Below are 23,821 nucleotides of genomic sequence, written 5' to 3' on the forward strand. Positions count from 1 at the left end.
GGACCAAGTACTGAAAACATGCGAGGCTCGCTGTTTCCCGTCAGCTTTGTGGACTACTTTTTATCTTTTGTTTGCAGTGCGATCTCGCTTGGCAGAAGTCGAGCGCCTTGCATAACATTGACCCTGTTAGTTAGTTAATTGCACTTTTGCCGGTTACGTAGATAATTGCACTTTTGCCGATAGGTTTCACTACGAGTGAACTGTAGCAGCGCTATTGCGCTGGTTTTTTTTCCCATTCAATGTGGCAAGAAAAATCCAGTTGGGAGTTTACAACTGCTAATAGCTGTAACTCGGAGAAATGCGAGACCCTATTGCATTGCAAATGCTAGTTTAGTATGTCTTTGTCCTGGTTTTTTTAACACAAAGAAGATCTGGAATCGCAAAAGTACAATGGATTGGAGCAATAGTGAAATATATAAGACAAACTACCCCCTGCCTACATCATAACACTTTTGATAATTACTTGGGAGTTTTGTGACACTGAAGATTTCCTTTATAAGGCAATAGTGCTCCGAGATGTCTTGCAAATTTCTTATAATGTATGGCAGACTCAATTGTATTGTTTATACTACGTTGTTTCTTCATCGCCCATCCCTGATACCACTTAAATCCTTGTTCTCATGCTCTTTCATGTGAACGCGCTGGTATAGTTTCAGACATGAATAATAAAAGCAGAATGTAGTTCACATTTAAATATCAATATGCCAGTTTTCGTTTCACTGTTTAGTTTAAACTGCAGCACAGTGATGCTGTGAGACCTGCCTTGCACCGAGCTGCCTGCTGGCTCTGGCAGCAGGCATTATGAAGTTCCAACTCAACTCTAAAACGTATTACAGTTAAACACCTATGTCATGGCGACTAGAGACGTCAGAGGTCGCCTGTACTAAAGAAATGAGACTGGCATTTATAGAGGGATATGAGTCTCCCAAGTATTACAAGGGGATGCTAGTGTACAGGCATTCATTGAACTGCACTTGAAACGTTGAACATATGATGGAGACTTTGTAAAAATAGTAAAACGCAGAAACCTCTAAACCATAATGTCAGGGATAGAAAATGTTAAAGTAACAATGGAAGTTCACAGGTTAATAACATGATCGAGTAATAACCAAAAGTGTGCTGCATTTTTTTATTAAACTGTTTAATAATAATATTCATATATATATATATATATATATATATATATATATAGTGAGAGAGAGAGATATTTCATTGCGGTAGTTTTTCATCTTATATGCGCGTTCCCAAACTTTCATTCTTCACGCGCTAGAACACATTTGTATACTTTACACACCACTGACTTCCATCCAGAATTTCATTCGATGACCCTTCTTTTCTTTCTGAGATAATGCAGCTTCCAGCGATTTAGCAAAGGGGAAGAAACATGAGAAGTAATTGTATGGAAGGAGGGACTACAGAGGAAAAACAAGGGTTGGGAGGGGGCGAGATGCGTCATGGGAACTGATGTTAATAAAAAGGAAGGCAAATGAGGGTAAATAGAAAAGGAACTGGAGGTGAGAGTAAAAAGCCGACTGAGCAGATGAAACACGTGCAGAATACCATGGCAGCAAATGAAGCTAAGTGGAAAAACGGGGCGATAGCAATCTGAGGAGAATCTTCCTGGTGCTTTTTGAAGAAAAGCTCACTTTATACTCTGCCATGGGGGCATAGTCCTCCCGGAAACAAGTCAGAGGTCACTGCAGCCGCACAGCTCGAGACTGCCTCCAACTGACATACAAAATACACCAGAAGCACGAAATTCACACGTTTTCATTAAGCGACTTTGCTGATTTACCAGATCATCTGCAATTTTATTTTATTCGTCGGTCAACCCTTAAGGAACAATAGTTGGTTTTATTCACATTTTAGAGATTTCCATAAAAAAAAATATCAGCTAACAATTCCTTTAAACATATAACACTTAGATTCAGAGATGAGCTTACTTATTAGCGCCCATAGAAGAAATAAGCAAATCTCTTGATTGAGTAATCAGAGATGGAGGAATGAATACATGTAATAGTTGCTCAGTGTGTGAAGACCACAGTGTGGAGTAGACAAAGGTCACCCTTAAAGGACATGGTTCCATTTCATATTTTTTTCCTGTTCCTTTTCGGATTTGAGCTATTGATGGGGACCACCATAAACATATTTTTGGTCTCTGTGATCTCTAAGGACTGGTCCCAAAGTCGAAGACTGCCCCCATCCGATCTCATTCTACTCTCTGCGGCACTCCTCAATATTGCCATCCAGACTTTTGCATCGGCGGAATATCTGTTCCGGATCGTCTGGAGAGAAATGTACATTCTTGAAGTATTTCAGAAACTCCTGTTTGAGCTTTACTCCTTTATAATGTTCTCTAGTTTTTGGATCACTGCCTGGCTCTGTGTCTTCTACTGCCTCAAGATTGCCACATTCAGCCACCCCATTTTCCTGCGCCTGAAGATGAAGATCTCTGGCTCGGTGCCCTGGCTTATCCTGGGCACTCTGGTGGCAGCGTTCGCTGTCAGTGTCTCAGTAACTTGGCATCTTGTAGAACTGCGTCCTAAAAATTCTACTTCATTGGCTCCAAGCATGGATGGCACACTATACTCATACAGCTCTTTTTTTGTGATCTTCATGTGTATCCTGGGATTTTCTTTGCCTTTGTCAATAATAATAACCTCAGCCGTGATGATTCTTGCCTCGCTTTACAGACACACCCAGAGAATACAAGAGAACTCGACAAGCTTCAGCAGGCCAAGAATGGAGGCTCATAAGGGGGCAGCTAAGACGATCCTGTCCCTGCTACTTCTGTATATCTGCTTCTACATAGGTTTGATTCTAACTTTAGCTGATAAATCTGGTTACAGAGAGAGTGTTATGTTCTATATATATAAAAATATGTTTGTTCTATACCCACTGGTACACGCATTAATACTTCTCACAGGTAATCCCAAATTTAAGGCAGCTGCCCTGACAATTCTATGCCACCACTGGTGCAAATTATTTAATGACAAGAAAGCTCAACAGCCTGCAAGATGAATTCCTTCATGATGCAGGATGTTCAGCTCTCAAGTGACCTAATATTGTTTATCCGTTTTGTTTGAATCAAAGGACTCAGTTTTACAAACTTTGGGCTGGAAGAAATGTGGAAATGTCACCATCTTAAAACAATTTCATGTTCAATGCTAAAAAAGAGGGCTGCAGCAAGTTCTTTTATCTGGTAAGGTATGTGGTCTGGAGATTGTAATGGTCCCAAATCAACACAAGTTCAGGTGCTGGCACACGTTTTCCCTTAGCCAATTTGGCTTGCCAACTTGAGAAAGAAAGTCTGAGTCTTGCCAATGAAGACCCAGCTTTCCTTCCATCCTCTAGGACCTGTTGTGGCTGTAAAAAATTCACAGACAGAAAGCAGGAAGACAAATGGAAGTGCTTGGGTATTGCAGTCCCTGCAATGCTCCCAAAAAAGAAAACAGAGTCAGAAAGCCTGGTAACCCTCACTGGTGCCAAGCAGCGCTCTGCAAATCCACCTCACAGATGCCTCAAGTAAAGACCACAGTAACACACTTCCATTTCCCCATCTCGCCCTCCCTGATGTCTGCTGCCACCCAGAGATAGTCAGGGCTGAAAAAGAAGAGTGGCTGCGAGGGATACTTGCATTATTTGAGACTCTAAAAAAAGAGATAGCCCTTTCATGGGAGCTTCTGAGTTTTCAAAACACACCAGAAACAATCAGTGGTTTTCCCTCCATCCTTCAGTGATCTCCTGCAAGTCAATGATGGCGATGTCAGCTTCTAGCAGGTGCATCAGGGGTTCTACACCCAATGAGGCTCTTAATAAAGAGAAATCCTTTTCATGTGATCATCGAGTGGTAGCAAAATAACCAACACCACCCAGCAGCTTCCACATTCCTCTCCTGGCTTCATCTTGTAACCGAATGACATTTGAACATCTGGATTGAAGGGGTGTTTGTCACTTACAAGAAGAGCAGTATTGCTATTAGAGAACTTCGAAGTGAAAAGACTGACTGTTCAAATAATTAGAGAGTGTAGATGGGAAAAATGCGATGGAAATTTATTTTCACCTTTCTTGTGGATATTTTGCGTAGTATCGTTGGCAGTTAATTTACATATTATCCTTACCAGTATATTTCACAGAGCAGTTATGGAGGTTTTTTTACATCTCACTGTCTCATAAAGGACAACTAGATGAGGATACTTAGGAAGAAGTATGTCCAGGTTAAATGAAAACCTTTCAGAAGTTAAAAGAAAAGATGGTCAGCATTGACCCAAACATGTCTGATTCTGATCCTCAGCCACGGGGAGATTTTCAACATTAAACACCATAACCAAAAATATATTTTTACCTTATAATCTCCACTAGCAACCAAGCCATTAGAGAACATTCCAGAATACCTGTATATGGTAAGAAACATGTTCAGAGCTGGCTTTTGGGTGGTGCGACAGGTGTCACAACACCAGGTGCAGAGCTTCGGTAGACTGAGTCATGAAATAATTTATGGGACTGGAAGCACCTGTGGAGAGTTTCTTGTATGTCAAAAAATGTTCAGGCAACAGAACAAAGTCAAGATAACTCTGGTCAGTAATGTATTTGATGGAGTGAGATCAATTTATTTGTAGTGGCAGTGTTGACTCATAATAAAGTAGTGCAACACTGTACCTTGCAGATGACAGAATTATATTTTATGTAGCTAGCTACGTGGGCTACGGCTTATGTCACAGAGATCCTTTTGTTGCGTGCAGTTAATATGCTCTGATCCTAATAGCACAGTGAAGTTTGAAGTGTCATGGAAGGGTTACATGCAAACTGCAAGTTATAGGCTAGAGCATTATGTGTTTCCCCAGTCTTTCATTTCCCTAAAGTTACTGAAAAAGGTTTGGGTAGAAATAAATTATTAGGAAAGCCAGTCCCAACCAAGGTGCTACCTTCTAAATACTGAGCCTACGCTTTTTCAGATAGACCCAGAAATTTTAACATATAATACCTACTAGTATAGATGACGTAATCCCTACACCTTGTAATTATCATTGTCATTGTAATATTTCCTGTACACTGATTTACTCAAGTATGTTTCTTTGTCTCTAAAGTTCTCTGACCCCCTACATTGGTATGAGTAGCACTATAAAATAAATGAAATACATGTGAGAGAGTGCCTATGGAGAGATGAGGGACCCTAGTGGTGGGTGTTAATGAGGGAATCGGTGCAGAAGGAGGTCTTTGTGGGGGGGCAACAAAAATTGTAACAGGGCGCCAACATCACTAAAGCCGGCCAAGCATGTGCTGTCTCGCATGGGTGAAAAGGAACAACCTGTGATAATAGGACTACACTTAACATAATTTGCTTTGATTCTTATTTTTGTTTTTTATGTTGTTCATATTTATGCCGGTGTTAGCTTTTTAATTGTAATTAAGAAAAGTCCAGTAAAGACAATCATGAAATATAATCAAAGATGTGGCGAATGGTGTGCTGCTGTGAATTTCAAAGAATAACCAAGATGGAATGTTTTTAATAATATTCTACGACTATAAAAGAAAAGTTGAATGGTTTAATGATGTCAGCAGAACTACGAACTTTTAATGTAATCCTTAATTCAAAAGCATATTTTGTACTGTTTATTAAAATGCTGTATTGTTGTATTTGCATATTTGTTTCGTTTCAAACAAGGAAATGTTACCCTAGTTGCAATGTTTTTTTAAAATGTTTTACACTATTATTTTAAAATTGCTTTCTACTATACACACTCAATTAAAGAAGTGAAAGGTCTTCAGTGCGTTTGTGACTGGAATGTTGATCTGACTAAGGAAAATGTTTTTGTGCTTTGCATATTTATTGGGGCATGGGTGCATTGGGAATGTATACAGGGCACTAGATGTCATTGTCAATATTTATTGTTTAGTTAATAAAAAACCATAACAAAGTTTATGTGCAGATCATTATGGGCGACAAGTCCATCCAAAACAAGCTCTTACAAACAGGAAACATAATCATGCTACCAATAAAAATATTTCTAAGACTCAGAATGCACAGCAGGCACCCTGAGGTTTAAAATTAGTCATAGTAAAATCTTTTAAAGCCCTAAGCTTTGAATTTAACAAAATACGCCCCGGAAACTAAATGATTAAGATGTATTTATAATGGATAATAGTTTTGTGCCAAAATGTTGAAAAGCGCTACATATGATTAATGCCCCGTGGACCCTGCAAGCTAAGCATTCCTAGTGTCTAAGTGCCATAATAAATAATAAGCTTTTATATATACTTAATCGGCTGGGAGGGTAGTTCGAAGTCGAAGATAAGTTTGTTGAGATATTTGCTGTACCTTATTAGAGATATTACAACAGATTGGGAAGAACACTTCGAGGAGGACTCCTGACGTGCAATTGGTTTCAGTAAGGACCTCCTGGCAGCATCCAAAGAGGTGCAGCAGCACAGGAGGGGAAACCAACAGGGGGGGGCTCCTCCATTAGGGCAGAGTAGTGTCGCCCCCCCGCCAGCAGCTTCAGCTGCAAAACCTTTACAAGCAAACAATAATAAACAGTGTTTATTACTGTTTCCTTGTAAAGGGGCTGGGCCATGGGGGTGATTATTGTGAGGGAGAGTGGCCAATCACACATGCGCACAGATCTCTCTCCAGCCCAGCAGCACAGTTGCCGGCTGGAGAGAGCCTGCACAGGCTCACAGTCTGCCTGAGAGCGCCCTGGATAGGTACTCCCGGCCAATCCTGACTCTGCATTGAGCAGCATCAGGATTGGCTCAGGGCAGGCTGGGAGCCTGTGCCTGCCGGCAGCCAGCATAGGAGCACGGTGCGGCGTTCAGGTAAGTTTATTTTATTTTTGAAAAAAGTTATTAATATTTTCTCCCCCTACCACCCACCCTGCTCCCCCCTCCCCTGGGTGCACTGCCCCACCCCTTTTGACAACCACAAGCCGTGACTGGAAACCAAGATACGTTCTTGAAATTACATAGTCTGCACACATACTCCTTCCCTGGAGTGACCCATGCAGACTTAAAGTCTAGCACTGGTAGGCCTAGCAATTGCATGTACATAATGTCTTTTCATGTTTCACTGTTCATCATATCTGGAGGGTATGAATGGGGTATCCCTGTCAGATATGAGGTATTCAGAGGATGTAGAATGTCTGGGGACTTCAAAGAAGCAATGTCTTGCTGAAATGATGCTAAAAGCAGCTGTTTGTTGATTACCTTTTTCTGTGTCGGAAAAGTGATGGTATTCAGGCCCATATTTATACTTTTTTAGCGCCGCATTTGCGCTGCTTTTTGACGCAAAATGGGATAAATAAAGCGCTAAAAAAGTATAAATATGGGCCTAAGTGCTGGAGATGATGCTTCTATTTGGAGCGACTGAATTGCCTTCTGTAGTTGCCAATGCATATAAAGAATTTCAGGATGTTAGACTCGCAGGTTAACATTTCACCTGACAAGCTCAATTTCAGGCAGATTCTGGATCTATGAAGATATCTGGGCAGCTAAAATACCATCTTGTAACCTAAGGTCTGAGTGTGCTACAAACTGAGAGCACAGGCGCCTGAGAACAGTTGGTGCCCTTGTGTAATTTTGGGACGAGAGAAGCCTTAATAAATTTGAAGATTGCACTTTTTAGTTTCTTTTTAAGGCAGGCGAGACTATACATAATGGCCACAGCTTTCTTTTTTAGTGAGCCTGTGGGGGCTGAGAGTTTGGAGGTCTAAGTGAACCAAACTCACAAGAAATTATATTTCACTGATGTTTTGATAGTCTTTGCCTCCATACACCCTGAAAGAGATTTCTTATTCTTGTAAGGGTCAACAATTATGACTTTGGTCTTATCCTGATTTATCGTAAGGTAATTCTTTTGTTCGCTGTACACCTGTTTTAGTGTGATCGATTACAACAATGTTGTCTGCATATTGAAGAGTGTGTAGCGTCAAGTAGTCTAGTCGTGGGGGTGGGGGACAGGCAGCTGTTCATCAAAGCTTTGCCCAGGTCTGCTGTGTATAGATTGAAGAGCAGCGGTGCAAGGATGCAGCCTTCCTTTAAACCACCCTGGGTAGTGATTTTGGGGGGTAACAGTATGTGGCGCAGTTTTGACGTGGACCCATGTGTCTGAATAGAGAGAGATTACCACCTCTAAGAGGTTTGATGGAATGCCCCACATAGTTAGTTTCCTCCATACCGTGGGACGGTCTACTCTGTCAAAGGTAGTACTATAATCAATAAAACAGCAGAAGAGTGGAAGCTGTTTTCTTTGGGCTGCTTGATGTCGCTACACAGCAAGTGTAGTGACATTATCTATCGCTGACGCTGCTGTCTGGAAGCCTCTCTAAAAGAAGGGAAGTACAGCATTGTCCAGAGCCCAGGCCTCTATCTGTTTAAGTAGTAATTGAGCACAAGCTTTAGCCTCTAGATCTAACAGGGCTATCAATCAATAATTAAATGGCTTTGTTGGATCCCCTTTCTTAAAAATGAGAAAAAGAATGGAGCCCCTCCATCTTGGATTTGGGCATAGAGGAAGGTTTGATTGAAGAGAGGAGTTAAGAGCTTTGCCCAGTCCTCTGTGGCGCATTTGAAGATTCTAGCAGGAAGGCCGTTGGGTCCCAGCACCCCATTATTTTGAATTGCCTTGATGATTTTGCAAACCTGGGCCAAAGTGGTAAGATCTGCTGGTTCCAGGTTTACTGGTCTGCAAAAACCCCTTTATCTACATGCGCAAGAGCAGCTGGGTGACTAGAGTATTGTGCTGCTACGTAGGCTACCCAGACTCCTTCTGGGACTCCATGTTCCCCAGTGGAATATGGGGCTTTTAGTGTAAAGATGCAGTTCCAGAAACGAGCTAAGCTTCTTTCCTGTATCTTTAACCATTCCTTATCTTTTGTGGCTTTCTTCATTTCCCACACTAATTTTTTATGTTCCTTGCGCGATTTAATGAGGTCTGTTGCAGTGTTTACTGTTGGGTTAGACTTGTGATTTTGCAGGGACCTTCTTAGCATACTCCTTGTGGTAAGAATATCCTTGTTGTGCTGCCGATTGAACTGCTCCTTCCTTGTTGCCATTGAAGATTGCTTGCGGGCCCCAGTTGCTAATTGAAAGTCCATAAGCTCCATTGTCAGTCTGCCCCATGTAATGAGCATGTCACCCCAAGCGATGTTGGGGTCCATGATCACCTTGTGTAGCAACTTAGCGGGTCATTATGACCCCGGCGGTTGGCGATAATGTGGCAGTAGTACCGCCAACAGGCTGGCGGTACTTATCGCCACATTGTGACATTGGGGGTTGGCTTGCCAACCCGCCAATGTACCACTCTGACCACCACGGCAGTAACAGCCGCCAGGCTGGAGATTTCCATCTTCAGCCTGGCGGGTGCCATTGAGCTGCCTGCAGGATTATGACCCTGCCTACCGCCATGGTTTTTGTGGCATTCGTAACGTCACAAAAACCATGGCGGTAGGCCATATCAGTGACAGGGTCCCCCTACCTCTCCAGATACCCCCACCCCACTACATCGACGCCCCCTTCACACACACACACACGCATACACTCACTCATTCACACATACATACATGCATGCATACATCCAATCACAGACACATCCGCACACACTTCCAAACATACACGCAGACACGCATTCACATTTCACAACATACACGCACTCACACGTACGTATATGCACACACGCATTCAACACTCAAGACACACCCACATTCATGCACACACATACATTCACCCCCCACACACAACACCCCCCATGCCCCTCCCCTGTCGAAGACCCGACTTACCTGAATCCAGGGGGTCCTCCAGCAGGAGACGGTACAGGGCGCTGCTACCGCCAGCAGCATCCACCAGCAGAACACCACCAGGCCGTATCATGTGTCATGATACGGCTGGCAGCGGTCTACTGGCGTGGCGCTGCTTGTGGTAGCAGTGCCACCTTACCGCCATCAGCTAGTATGGCCACAGCAATCCGGCTGTGGTCATAATATGGCAGATGGCTGGTAGCCACGGCGACGGTCTTTTGGCGGCCGTCACCGCGGCTGTAGATGGTTTTTACTGCCGTACCTAAAATGAGGGCCGTAGTCACCATTGGAGTGTGTGTGGTCCTCCATTTGATCCTCCTGACTAACTTTGTTGCTTTGGCGTGCATGGAGGACCTCATTGGCCGAAGTTTGGCCACCATGGGTACTCCTAAGTTCACAGTTAGAGTCAAGGGGTTGTGATCGCTTTCGAACATGTTATGCATCTCAAATTTAATAAAACAGTTTGCTAGAGATTCAGATGGAATATATAGTTGATTGTTGAAATTCCTTTTAAAAGTAAAGGGGAGCTGATGATCGGGGACTAGAGCCTTAAATGCTTGTTCGCCAGGGATTAGTTTGAAGGTGCTCAGGAGATCGTTCATTTTTTCCGGTTCCTTGGTTTTTCGGGTGCCTGTACCAGCACTTCCCAGTTCCTTGATGTTAAAATCTCCTGTCAACTGGACTTCATGTTTGAGGCATACTCCAGAAGAATTACTTCCAGGCAGTTGCAAAGGTCATCTGTTGCACACAGTTTTAGTCATTTCTGCGTGTTGTGATAGCAGTTTATCAGGACCAGGGGAATCTTTTCTATACACAAATAGGTAGCCCTGAAACTGTTGCCACTTGCAAAGCCAGGGAGTTTTGTATAAGGGGCACAACTTCAATCTTGCTAGTTTGCTTAATAAGATTAAGGGGCCTCCTGATGGCTATCCAAATAAGCAAATGCATTTTTCTCTCTTGAAGAGCTCTTAGAAACCATGTACAACTGTAGGAGTAGGTTCCCACTTTTCCTGTACGCAAATAATGTCATTTCTATACAAGAATGCCACAATTAATTTACTTGTGAAGACTGTCCTCAGACCTGCCACATTCCAAGATTGTAATTGTGAACTTGTACTCCATTGCAAATTTCAGAAATTGCGAGCAGTCAGATCGATGGTGGAATAGTCCTCACAGATCCCACAGTAAAAACTGCCCAACTTTCTTCGGTCATTGTTGTAGTTACATCTTGTCATGCATGTTACAATTCTTCAATTATGAGCACATGATATTTCTAGGGAGTTTGCAGCTTTGGATGCACTTGGAAGTCAGTCATACGTAGTGCCACTTGCCCCTCTCAGGATGCTCCTATGCAGCCTAGATGGCTCTTGTGGCAGTAGCACATGGGGGTGTTTTGGTGGATGTAGCTTTAACAATCCAATGCCCCAATCATCAAATATCCTTGATTCGCTCAGTATAGCATCTTTGAGTTCAGCTCTTTGCCATGTTGTTATGTTATGTTATAAGGATTTGTAGAGTGCATAGCTACCCTAAGGCCTACTAGCGCTATCCGGAAATCCATCAACTACTAAGCATTGGCAACAGATACTAGTGCAGCCAAGTGTTTAACAGCCGCCGAAAAGTGTGGCTGGTTTGCCGAAGGGAGATAGGCAAAGAGTTCCAAAGTTTGGCTCAGAGGTAGGCCAAGGATCTTTCTCCCCCATTTAAGCTTTTTTTTATTGGGGGATCACTACCTATGTAGCTGAAGATGACCTAAGGAGTCTCACAGGCTTATGGAAGATGGCTAGGGTCCGCAGAAGCAGGAGACCCTCAGCGTGGAGGGCTCTGTGGCTACAGCAAAGGGCTTTGAACTTCACTCGCTGTTCCACGGGGAGCCAATGTAAGACCAGCAGCGTCAGTTTGGCTGAATGGTGCCTGGGCAGTTTGAAGAGAAGTCAGGTGGCCGTGTTTTGGACAACCTGCTTTTTTACATTATTTGGAGAGCCTAGGAAAAGAGTGTTCCTGTAGTCCAGGCGTGAAATGATTAGCGCTTGTACAATGAGCCTCTTAGCAATGAAAGGGAGTATTTTAAGGACTTTCCTAAGGAGCCTCAATATCCCGACACAGGTGGAGGAGATTTTCTTTGCCTGATGGTCCATGGTAAGACCTGGATCTAACCATTCGCCTAGGCTCTTGATGTGATTCTTGTGCTGAGGATGGTCTTTTAATGTATGCAGAATGGGTATCGATACATGCGGATGGGAGTGGGGGCCCATAACAATAACCTCTGTTTTGTCCCCATTCAACTTAAGTTTGCATTCCGTCATCCAATTGGAGACTGCCTGCAGGCAGGGGCCCAGCCCGGAGTCGACCGAGTTACCTGAGGTGGAGAAGGAGACTACCAACTGGGTGTCGTCTGCATAAGATATCAACGAGAGGCCGAATGGTTCTGCTATCTTCGCCAGTGGTAGCATGTAGATGTTGAAAAGCGTAGGGCTTAAAGATGAGCCCTGGGGTACTCCCCAGAGGCTTTTAAAGGAATCTGAATAGAAGGCCTGACCTAGCACCTGGAAGGATCTTGCGTCTAAAAACTCTGTGAACCACTTTAAGGCCTGCTCTGTCACTCCGATTTAACTCATTCTACAGAGTAAGATACTGTGGTCTACTGTGTCGAAAGCGGCGCTAAGATCGAGGAGCACAATTGCAGAGACCGTTCCTTTGTCTAGTCTCTTCCTTATTTCTTCTGTGGAATCAGGGCTGACTCTGTACTGTGGGCAGGTCTAAATCCCATCTGAGAGGGGTGAAGAATGTGATTGTCTTCCAAAAAGGTGGAAAGATGATTACTGACATATTTTTCAAGAATCTTAGTCAAGGTTGGCAACATTGAAATGAGTCTGTAGTTGGTTAATATGAATGGATCCAGATTGGATTTCTTAAGCAGAGGCTGTATAATTGCATGCTTCCACTATGGGGGAAAGGAACTGCTGGTCAGTGACTGATTAAGAAGTTCGGTCACAATAGGGACTATTGTTGGCGCTCCTTAGACCAGAATGGATGGGGGCCCCGGATCTAAAGGTAATCCAGATTTGAGCGTTCTCATTAACGATAGTGTTATTGCTGGAGGGAGAGGGGAAAACTTCCCAAGTTCGCTGTCTCCCCAGCCCTTTCCTGGCTAACCTCCTGCGGGTTGGAAGGTTGTGCAGGAAAGGCTGAATAGATGTCTGCTATTTTTTTGGGAAAAATGAGCCTAGCTCATAACTGTGTCTGCAGAGGTGACTACTTCTTCGACTTGCACCTGGGGACATACAATTTATTTTAATATACAGAAAATTTATTTGGGGGAATTGGCTGACTGTTCTATTTTTGGCAGCGTAGTAGGCGCTTTGGGCTATTCTAATTTCCTCATGAAACCTTCTGATGACTGCCCTATACTCTTCCTTTGATGGGGTATCATAGAATTTCCTCCATTTCCTTTCTAGGCATCCGAGGTTCCTTTTCCTTAGATCTTGGCGAACTTTACAGAAGTCAATTCATTCAAGGTTAGTTCCTTTAGTGTTGTAATGTGTTAGAACAAGCGTAAGAGGATTCCTCTATTTAATATATCATGGGCATCCTTTGGGGTGTGTTGTGGAATAAATGTAAGTTCAAACTGATCCGAGACATCTACTTGTGTGGCTTCTCTCAGTCTAGTAGGTTGAGGTTCCAGGGTCTCTTGGAATTGTACAGGGAAAGGCCTGAATGCCTCTAGAGGGTGGCTTGAGTGGTCAGGAGATATCTTGCTTGTTGGGCCATTTTGCCTCCAGTTACTAGACAGTTGGCTTTGCCGTTGTTTATGACCAATTGACATCCCACTTTGCCACCAATTGTTGGTCAGTTGGTCTTGATGTTGATTGTGGCTGATTGTCTTTCTCTCTGCTGTCCTTGGGTATGTAATAGGTTCACCGGTTGAATAGAACTGTTCCATATTATTGTTTAGCCCATGTCATGTGCTTACTTGAGCTAGGGTGCTTGGCATACTGCCATGGGGCCAGTGAGTGTCTTGGCTGCTGCTTGTAAGGGCAGAAGGGCCTTTAATAGGAAATCAACTGTTGATTAGGTCAATGCAAGGAGATGTTGTATACGTTTGTCAATCAATGGAGAGCACAAGCAGGAATGGTCCACCCCCACACACAAAGACCATTTTCTAGTGAGCTTAATCTAAGACCCAAATCCACTAAGGTTGGGGCAATTGACTGAATTAGGTCTATCTGAAGCTCCATCTTTTGCGTTTGCCATAAGACAGCCCTTGCAATTCTGTCTTGCTGAATACTGATGGAGGACAGATAGGCCAAGGAGGAGCGGGGGCCCTTTTTAGGGAGAGACTGATGCGCATAATTGTATAGTATTGATGCCTCTACGATTGTGCTAATTTCTAAATACTGTAGTTTGTGCCAGTGAAGCTTCAGTTTGGGGTTCAATCTGAGCTTCCACTGTTGTAAGGAAGCAATCTGATAGATTTCCCAGTCCTTGGTCACATATACTTTCCCTCATATATTTTTCTGTGGGTGATAGAGTGGAAATTACTTCTGATATGTGTTTTAATTGCTCAATTTCCAATGGCATTGGTTGGAGCATAGAGGCTGAGGGCTTGTTCAACTCCCAAGAGCTCATTGATATTGATGAATGAGGTCCCTATAGGGACTTTAGGGAAGTATTCATTGATCAATCATTGTGTTGGTGTTTGTGCTCCTAGGGCCAGATTCCTCTTGAGGCACACACTGGACAGCCCCTAAGACGTCTTTAGAGATGCTGATAGGGCCATGTGTGCGCCTTCTTGGCTGTGCTCCTCTATCCCTTGTTCACATGACTTATTAGGTGAGCTAAGGCTCAGCTCCTTATTAGGTGAGCTGAAGCCAAACTCAAAGTCAGTTTCCTGAGAAGGGAGTACCAGAGTTGGAGTGGAGAAGTCCTCTGTAAATTCATTAGCATTTTTCCGGGGATGTACTTTCCTTTTGTGCATGGCGCTGATGCTTTGATTAGATGCTTGATTGCAGCATCCTTGGCATTAAACTTTAACTGAACTTTGTAGGTGGACAAACTGACAGTGTTGCCTTACCTCCCGATCAGCAAACTGCCCTTCAGGGCTCTGATAGAGATGACAGGAAGGTACGAGCACGCTACTCACAGAGGCATTACCTGGTTCTTCCCACACTCAAAGGTAGCTGCAGGAGAGCTTGGGTACAATGAGGATGAGGCTAGTTGTAGGGGTGGGAGGCAGAGTAATGATGGTACATAGGGTAGTTAAAATCTGCTGTAGTTACTCCATAGCAGATCAGTTGCAATGTGGAGCACAAGGGCTGTCTGATCGCCTAAAAGCTCCTGATATGCTCTTGTCTGAACCCTGGATGCCTCTTTGGCTGCTTATCTCACCTTCGTGAAGGTGGCTGACCGCTGCTTACTTTCTGAGTTACCTACTTTGCTGTGCTTTCCTAAGCTGTTTCCTGGTTTGCCATCTTCAACCTCCAGCCTCTGCGATGGTAAGGGGGCAATAGTCAGTGCAGAGTCAAAATGAATCTGGAAATATCTGCTTCTCGTTAAGACAGCCAAGGTGCTGGGTGGAATTGAGCATGGAAGGGGGAGAAAAGAGAGCTCTTACCCCTTCTAGGTCACTTTGGAATCTTCAGGCCTCCTCAGGCGTCATAAACCTTCAACCATCGAGCTGCCCAGTTGCAGGCCCTCTCCAAATCCTCTTCTGGCCCACTGGATGTAACTTGTTAGTGAGAGAACAGGCACCTCGGCAGGCACAAGCCACACTGGCCTAATGCCAGCTGCCTCCATGCTCCACAAGGCACATGCAGCTTCCTACAGCTCCCACCACCATTACTTCAGGTCTGCAATTACCGCAGGTTAAGGTGGCTCCCTGCTTGCCGCCACATGCCAGGCCAAAGTTTCTGGGAGCTTTCCCTTTCCGCATTTTCCCTCTTCACAGGCTTCATAGGCTTTCGGGCCGCTGGCACAGTGACTAGGGGCAGAGCCCCACAAGATCTGGGTGCTTCTCAACCTCTTGTCCTGTCCTGCCGCTGATCAGCCTTTGCCCACAATCCACTCAGGCTTCTGCCGCTCCAATGGCTCTAGCACCTCAATGCCGCCGATCACAACTGAGCGCGGCCCCACCTCATGTTGCACATCGTCTTGTCATCCTAACAGAATGGGGCAATACGGAGTGTGTACAGATAGCAGGAGGCACTAGTTAACTGGTGATGAGAGCAGAGACATTATTGGACTAATTGAGTGAAACTAATTTACTGGAAGTGAGACAAGCAAATAAGGATTGTAGACCAATCCATATATACGTGTGTGTCTATTCATTATATTAATTATGAGGGGAGATGAGGAACCAACCAACAACATTAAATAAATACATATAAATAAAATGAATATAAAAATGTAAATAGTATATATAATATAAATATGTAAATAATATAAATGAATATAGAAAATGAGGCAAATATAGCAATACTATGGCCCTCATTACGAACTTGGCGGCTGGTGGTAAAGCGGCGGTAAGACCTCAAACAGTCCGGCGGGCAAAAAAATGGAATTATGACCGCGGTGGTTACCGCCGCGGTTATCCGCCACTTCACCATTCCGACCGCCATGGCGGTGAAGACCGCTGGGCTGGATATTGTGGTCTCCAGCCCGGCAGTCGTCACTAGACCGCCGACGGTATCAGGACCCTGCATACCGCCATGGATCTCGGGTGGTTGGGAACCGCCATGAGATCCATGGTGGTAGGCACTATCAGTGCCAGGGAATTCCTTCCCTGGCACTGATAAGGGTCTCCCCCACCCCCGATACCCCCCACAAATCCTCCCCCAACACCCCCCAAAGGTGGCACAACCCCCCTCCCCACCCCGACCCCGAACATGCACATATACACACCCCTACACGCACACACCCCCAACATGCACATATACACACCCCTACATGCACAAGTACACCCCAACAACACATACTCGCACACATACAAACAGACATGCACACCGTCTGACCGCACACATTTCCCATACACACAGCTACCCCCTGCACACATACACTCACTCACCCCCTCTACACTCTCACATGCACACCCCCATGCACGCACAGAACACACAACACCACTCGCCCCCTTCCCTAACGGACGATCAACTTACCTTGTCCGTTGATCCTCCAGGAGGGGACGGGATCTATGGGGGCAGCTCCGCCAGCAGAACACCGTCACCAGAACACCGCCACACTGAATCATAGGACGTGATTCAGTGGGCGGTGTTCTGTTGACGTGGCGGTGGAGGTTGAGCAACCTCCACTTTCCCGCTGTCCGCCAGTATGGCTGCTGGCGGCTTTCCGTACGAAAAATGACGGCGGCCTGCCAGCGGTCATAATACGCGGCGCGGAAGGCCGACACCACTGGCCGGTCTTTAGCACGGCGGTACCTCTGCGGTCTGGCGAAAAGTTCGTAATGACCCCCTATATCATGTAAGTGTTTTGTGGAAAGACAATGGAAATATTCCCAAAAATCTTAGTGCAATCAAGTACAGCCAGTTTATTTACGGATATGCCGGTCAGCTATCTCTGTGAGTTGGGTGCTTGCTTTAGAGATCTGTCCATAACAAGTGGTTTAAATCTCAACACAGTCAACGCATCCTGGCATAGCTTATAAACTAACTATTGTGGACTTGGGTTATGTGGTATAACGTGCGCTATAATGTAGAAAAAGTTGAGCAGCTAGCTAACACCCCTCAGCCTGCAACATTACATTCCTCCTTTATGGTAATGAAACAAATGAAGAAAGTAAAACCATAAAGAACCAAGTGGGAGGAAAACAAACTGAGTCACACAAACATCTCCCATGAGGAACTTACACAACGCACATGAAAGCCATTTAGATTATATAATACAGGTTGTATGTGGCCAGGACTAATTCAGCAAGCTGTCTCTGCCTTGTCCAGTCCATAACATAGTACTGATACTGTAGGTGTCAGATGCCTTTGGAGTATGTACTTCAGGAGACCCTGATCATGACCAATTAGTTTGGTGCTGGGTCTCTATGTGCCCAATTCTCCCTGCAGGGTTGACAGCCCAGTAAGTTCAGGTGCCGCTTGGGAAGGTTGCAGCGAAAGCAAACCCTCATGGTGGGACATTTATGGTGGGTTGGTGATGGATTGGCTATTTCCTGGTCAACTGCATTTTCCTGTGTGTGTGCTTCTGAAGAGTCTGGTGGGCTTCTGAGAGTCCCCTTGAACAGCCTGAAATGCGAGACACTCCACATGATTGTCTTGCAGCCTCTGGAGGCTGTTAGCATTGTCCGCCGGTCAAATGGGAGCAAGAATTTGCTTCCAAGATACTGGTCTCTTACTAGTACTCAGTCCCCTAAGAGAGTCTCGGGTCACTAGCTCTTCGTTGTTGGGATTCCTGGTGGTTTTGCTCTTTCCAACAAGACTGATCATGAGTGGTCAGCAGAGGTTTTTGCTCCCAGGCTGAACGGTTTGGGATGATGTCCGCGACCCTCCACCCAAAACAGAGGGCTCTGGGTGCCAATCCTGTGGTAGAGTGTGGAGTCAGTGTGTAATGTTTTATGGACGTGTAGATGGCATTCTGTACACACTACTCTGCCTTTGCTATGCAAATAGTTTTTGTAAATCGTCCGACCTCACAGTTGCCTTGAGGCCAACGGGGTTAAACCTGTGATGATTGGTTCCTCTGGATGTCAGGGAGTTAGCCGGATGTGGGCATTAAAAGGTGGGCTGCTATCCATGCAGAGTGCCTTTATAAAGCCATGGGTGGCTATGATTTTTCCCGGCTTATGAATTGACTGTTTCGCAGAGGTGGTCTTCACAATCTCGACCACTGGGTATTTTTAATAATCAACAATATCCACCAAGAGATGTGTGCCCTCTGGCAGGCTACTAAAGTCTGCACTGGCATGGTGCAAGGGACATCAGGTGATCGATGACAGTTGGCTCGACAAAGGTCACATTGTGGGACAGTCTGTTTGACTTTCTCACCAAGGCTGGAAAACCAAGATTACTTCTCAGTCTATTCTTTGTTTTGACGACTCCTTGGTCTAGGCAATGTGCAAGGTCCACCATTCGTGGAGTCAGACTGGCTGGCATGACAAATGACAAGCAAAGGTCCTCTGAGGAGGTGTCCATCTTTTAAGAAGCTGAGTTCTTCTCGTATTTGATGTAGGTATCTTAGCATGCTCTGGGCGTCCGTTTTCTTTTAGGGAAGGGTCATTATGATGGTGTCCCACCTTCTTGACCTTGTGACTGCCATGGCCTGTTGGAGACAGTCGTCGCTTAGGTAACTTCAGTGATGTTGGTCAGCAAGATGGGGAGAGGGCATGACCATTCCGTAATGACTCTCAAGTACTCTTCAGCATCTTCTTCCTGTTGCTCTTCCTTAGATGTGGTGAGCTGGCCATGTGATCGTAGTCTGCCACGTTGTAGGTTACTCCATAGGGAAGTGATACTCCTGTCATTTTTCTATATATGGCAGGGGTTTGTGGCTTAGCCTTTAATAGTGGTATCAGAGGCTTGTGGTTGGTGCTGACTGTGAACGTCTGCCCATACATGTAATGTCTGCAGCCCCAACAAATTTAGATAGCCTCTTTTTCGATATGGGTGCACCTCTGATCAGTGGGGGTCTTAGCATGTTGGCATAGGCAATGGGAGCTACTCTCTGCACTGATACCTCTGGGACAGGACTGCTCCCAGGCCTTTAGGGCTGGCATCTACTGATAGCTTGTTTTGTTTTGCTGGGGTGGAAGTAGGCAAGCGTGGTACCCACTGATAGGGTGCATTTTGTTTGTTGAAGGACATCTCTTGTAAGTGTGCATATGTGCAGGTGCTCAAAATGGATTAAGAGTTTATGGTTGAATTAAATTTATGATCCAGTGATTATTTATGGTTTCACTGTTGACTTTCCAAGAGATTTAAACTTTTGTCACTAAGGGTACCATTTGTTTTATGTGTCTGTTGGTTGCCTAGGACACATAGAGATATGGGGAAAGCCTCCAGCTCTTCTTTTTACTATGGAATATTCTAAATGAGGCATTATTATAAAAGTAATTTACAATCTGACTTTGTCATTAAAGAGGATTTTAAATTATAATTCATTTGAGAGAAGCCAGCATATCTCTATCTAGTCACAAATTAAAGGTAGCACTTAGGGGTATATTTATACTTTTTTTGTGCTGACTTTGTATAATTTTTTTACGCAAATTTGGTGCAAAACTAACTCCATATTTACACTTTGGCTCTAGACTCATCTAGTGTCAAAGTTATGGAGTTAAAGTCACTTCTTGGACGTGGAAACCTACTTTGCGTCAATGAGATGCAAAGTAGATGTTCCCGTGCAAAAAATGGCTCTATGCCCTTAGTGCCATATTTATCCCCCATGCTAGAATCACACATGGGGGGAGGGGTCAAATAATGGTGAACACCATGGAATAAGCCCACAGATGCCCTTCCCAGGCTCCAGGGACACCCCCACCCACATCAGAGGGACAGCGGAGGATGGGGAGCCCCATCCCAGGTAAGTATAGTTACGTACAGGTAAGTATTTTGTTTTCTAAAGTGCCACTGGAGGGCCCTGAAATGGGTCCCCCCACATGACACTGGGTGTAAGCGCCATGTCCAAGGGACCCTGGTCCCCTGTGCTGGCCATTGGAGTGGTGGACATGACTCCTGTCTTTTCTAAGACCAGGGATCTTTTTTTTTTTTACGGTCAAAAGTCACAATACTTGGGGGCAGATTGGCCTATTTTTGTAAGGCCCATCTGCCCCCAAGGGGGGGCAGAAAGCCCACCAGACACACCAGACACCAGGGATTTTTTTTTTCTCTAAAAAAGGAGAGTGGGGGTACTGCCATACCCTCACCCCAAATAAATGGGGACAAAGTTTTTCTGCCCACCGATGTGCAAATGGGGCTATTACCACCGATCTACTCCCCTGCGGGGGGAGGGCAGGGAATTAAGAAGAAAATAAAAAAATAGTTGGGTGGTGGCTACCAACAAGTATGGCCATGGTTATGCCCCCACCCCAACTGAAGGGGGTAACAGTCTTGCAGCTCTCCCCCTGCACACTAAAAGATCTTATCTCAACAGCAAGCAAGAGGACATTTAATTATTTTGCATTTTGGTTTTACATTTGGGCCATGAGAGCTTGTCTAACTCTCAAAATCGTTCCGCTTCGAAAGGTGAGGTCTGCACTTTTTGGACTTTCAGATGCTGTCCTGCAGAAAAATCAACGAGACCGAGATACAGCTGAAAACTAAACAACCATGTGAGTCCAGGGTGGTGTGATTCACCTGCACCCACACCATTTTCTTATCGACAATGCCCTGCAAATTTCCAACTTTGCTTGACATCACACATTTTTCCTACATTTGTGTGATGGAACCTTCCGGAATCTGCAGGAATCCACAATATTCCTACCACCGAGCACTGTTGCATCTATACCGATAACAATTCTGCCCCAGTTGTCAGCTTTGGTTCCCACCTCAATTTTGACATGTTTTGGCTCTTCCCTGTGACAGGCACTTGGCCCTACACAAGTGAGGTATCATTTTTATCAGGAGACTGAGGGGAACATTGGGTGGTAGGGAATTTGTGCCAGACTTGGGGGAAAGGCTGAGTGGAAGGAAATTTGTGGCTCCTCTCAGATGATAGAACTTTCTACTACCGAAATATGAGGAAAAAGTGTTTTGTTTGCCAAATTTTGAAGTTTGCAAAGGATTCTCGGTAACAGAACCTGGTGAGAGGCCCACAAATCACCCCATCCTGGATTCCCCTAGGTGTCTGGTTTTAAAAAATGCACAGGTTTGGTAGGTTTCTCTTGGTGCCGGCTGAGCTAGAGGCTAAAATACACAGCTAGGCACTTTCCAAAAAACACATCAGTTGACAATGTAAAAATTTGATGTGTCCATGTTGCGTTTTGGGGCGTTTCCTATTGCGGGCACTAGGCCTACCACCACTAGTGAGGTACCATTTTTATCAGGAGCTTTGGGGGAATGCTGGGTGGAAGGAAATTTGTGGCTCCTCTCAGATTCCAGGACTTTCTATCACCAAAATTTGAGGAAAAAGTGTTTTCTTTGCCAAACTTTGAGGTTTGCAAAGGATTCTGAGTAACAGAACCTGGTGAGAGCCCCACAAGTCACCCCATCCTGGATTCTCCTAGGTGTCTGGTTTAAAAAAATGCACAGGTTTGGTAAGTTTCCCTAGGTGCCGGCTGAGATATAGGCTAAAATCCACTGCTAGGCACTTTCCAAAAAACACGTCAGATTTCAATGTAAAAATCTGATGTGTCCATGTTGCGTTTCCTGTTGTGGTCATTAGGCCTACCCACACAAGTGAGATACCATTTTTATGCGAGACTTAGGGGAAAACAGAATAGAAGAACAGGTGTTATTGCCCCTTGTCTTTCTCTACATTTTTTCTTCCAAATGTAAGACAGTGTGTAAAAAAGATGTATATTTGAGCAATGGCCTGTAATTCACATGCTAGTATGGGAATTCAAAGATGTACAAATAACACTGCTTCTCAATACCTTACCTTGTTCCCATTTTGGAAATAAAAATGTTTCCTTGATACCTATTTTTTCACTCTTTATATGTCACCAAATGAATTGCTGTTTACACAGTATACAAAGAAAACCCATTGCATGGTGCAGCTCCTTTATTGGCCCTAGGTACCTAGGTTTCTTGATGAACCTACAAGTCTTATATATACACACAACCAGAAATGTCCATCAGACGTAACAGTTTATTGCTTTCTAAAATCTGCTATAACTGGAAAAAGTTATAGAAGAAAACGTGGACAGAATTGGCACTTCTTTTCACCTCAATTTCAATATTATTTTAACTGTTACTTTCTGTAGGAAAACCTATAGTAGCTATATTTTGGTTAATTTCTTGGTCTCCTCTGGGGGAACCCACACACTTAATCATTGATATATATATATATATATATATATATATATATATATATATATATATATATATATATATATATATATATATATATATATATATGTTGGACCTGGCTTTTTGACAGGGACATCCCCAAACCTTTTGCCTCCTTCCTCCTATTTTTTCTGACCTGTTGTTGTTGGCTTTTGACCTCTGGGCACTTTACCACTGCTAAGCAGTGCTAAAGTGCATATGCTCTCTGGGTAAATTGTACTACTGATTGGTTTATCCATGATTGACTATTTAATTTACTTGTAAGTCCCTGGTAGAGTGCACTACAGGTGCCTAGGGCAGGTAGATTAAATGCTACTAGTGGGCCTGCAGCACTGGTTGTGCCACCCACCTCAGTAGCCCCTTAACCCTGTCTCAGGCCTGCCATTGCAAGGCCTGTGTGTGCAGTTTCACTGCCACTTCGACTTGGCATTTAAAAGTACTTGCCAAGCCTAGAACTCCCCTTTTACTACATATAAGTCATCCCTAATGTGTGCCCTAGGTAACCCCTAGAGCAGGGTGCTGTGTAGGTAAAAGGCAGGACATGTACCTGTGTAGTTATATGTCCTGGTAGTGTGAAACTCCTAAATTCGTTTTTACACTACTGTGAGGCCTGCTCCTTTCATAGGCTAACATTGGGGCTGCCCTCATACACTGTTGAAGTGGCAGCTGCTGATCTGAAAGGAGCAGGAAGGTCATATTTAGTATGGCCAGAATGGTAATACAAAATCCTGCTGACTGGTGAAGTCGGATTTAATATTACTATTCTAGAAATGCCACTTTTAGAAAGTGAGCATTTCTTTGCACTAAAATCTTGTTGTGCCCTTCAATCCACGTCTGGCTAGGTTTAGTTGACAGCTCCTTGTGCATTCACTCAGACACACCACAAACACAGGGTACTCAGCCTCACTTGCATACATCTGCATTTTGAATGGGTCTTCCTGGGCTGGGAGGGTGGAGGGCCTGCCCTCACACAAAGGACTGCCACACCCCCTACTGGGACTCTGGCAGACAGGATTGAGCTGAAAGGGAACTTGGTGCATTTCTTAGAGACTCTTTGAAGTCACCCCCACT

General features: G+C 44.4%; 1 protein-coding gene across 1 annotated transcript in view; it reads left to right on the top strand.

Moving 5' to 3' along the window:
• The first annotated feature begins 2,127 nt into the window (after positions 1–2,127).
• Positions 2,128–23,821, top strand: part of LOC138265145 (taste receptor type 2 member 41-like) — a 35,276-nt gene continuing 13,582 nt past the window's right edge. Inside the window, exon 1 of the mRNA XM_069212690.1 lies at positions 2,128–2,812. Within this exon, the coding sequence (XP_069068791.1) occupies positions 2,128–2,812 (685 nt within the window). The remainder of the gene's footprint in view (positions 2,813–23,821) is intronic.

Source organism: Pleurodeles waltl, chromosome 11, assembly GCF_031143425.1.
Source record: "Pleurodeles waltl isolate 20211129_DDA chromosome 11, aPleWal1.hap1.20221129, whole genome shotgun sequence".
NCBI classification, from domain to species: Eukaryota; Metazoa; Chordata; class Amphibia; order Caudata; family Salamandridae; genus Pleurodeles; species Pleurodeles waltl.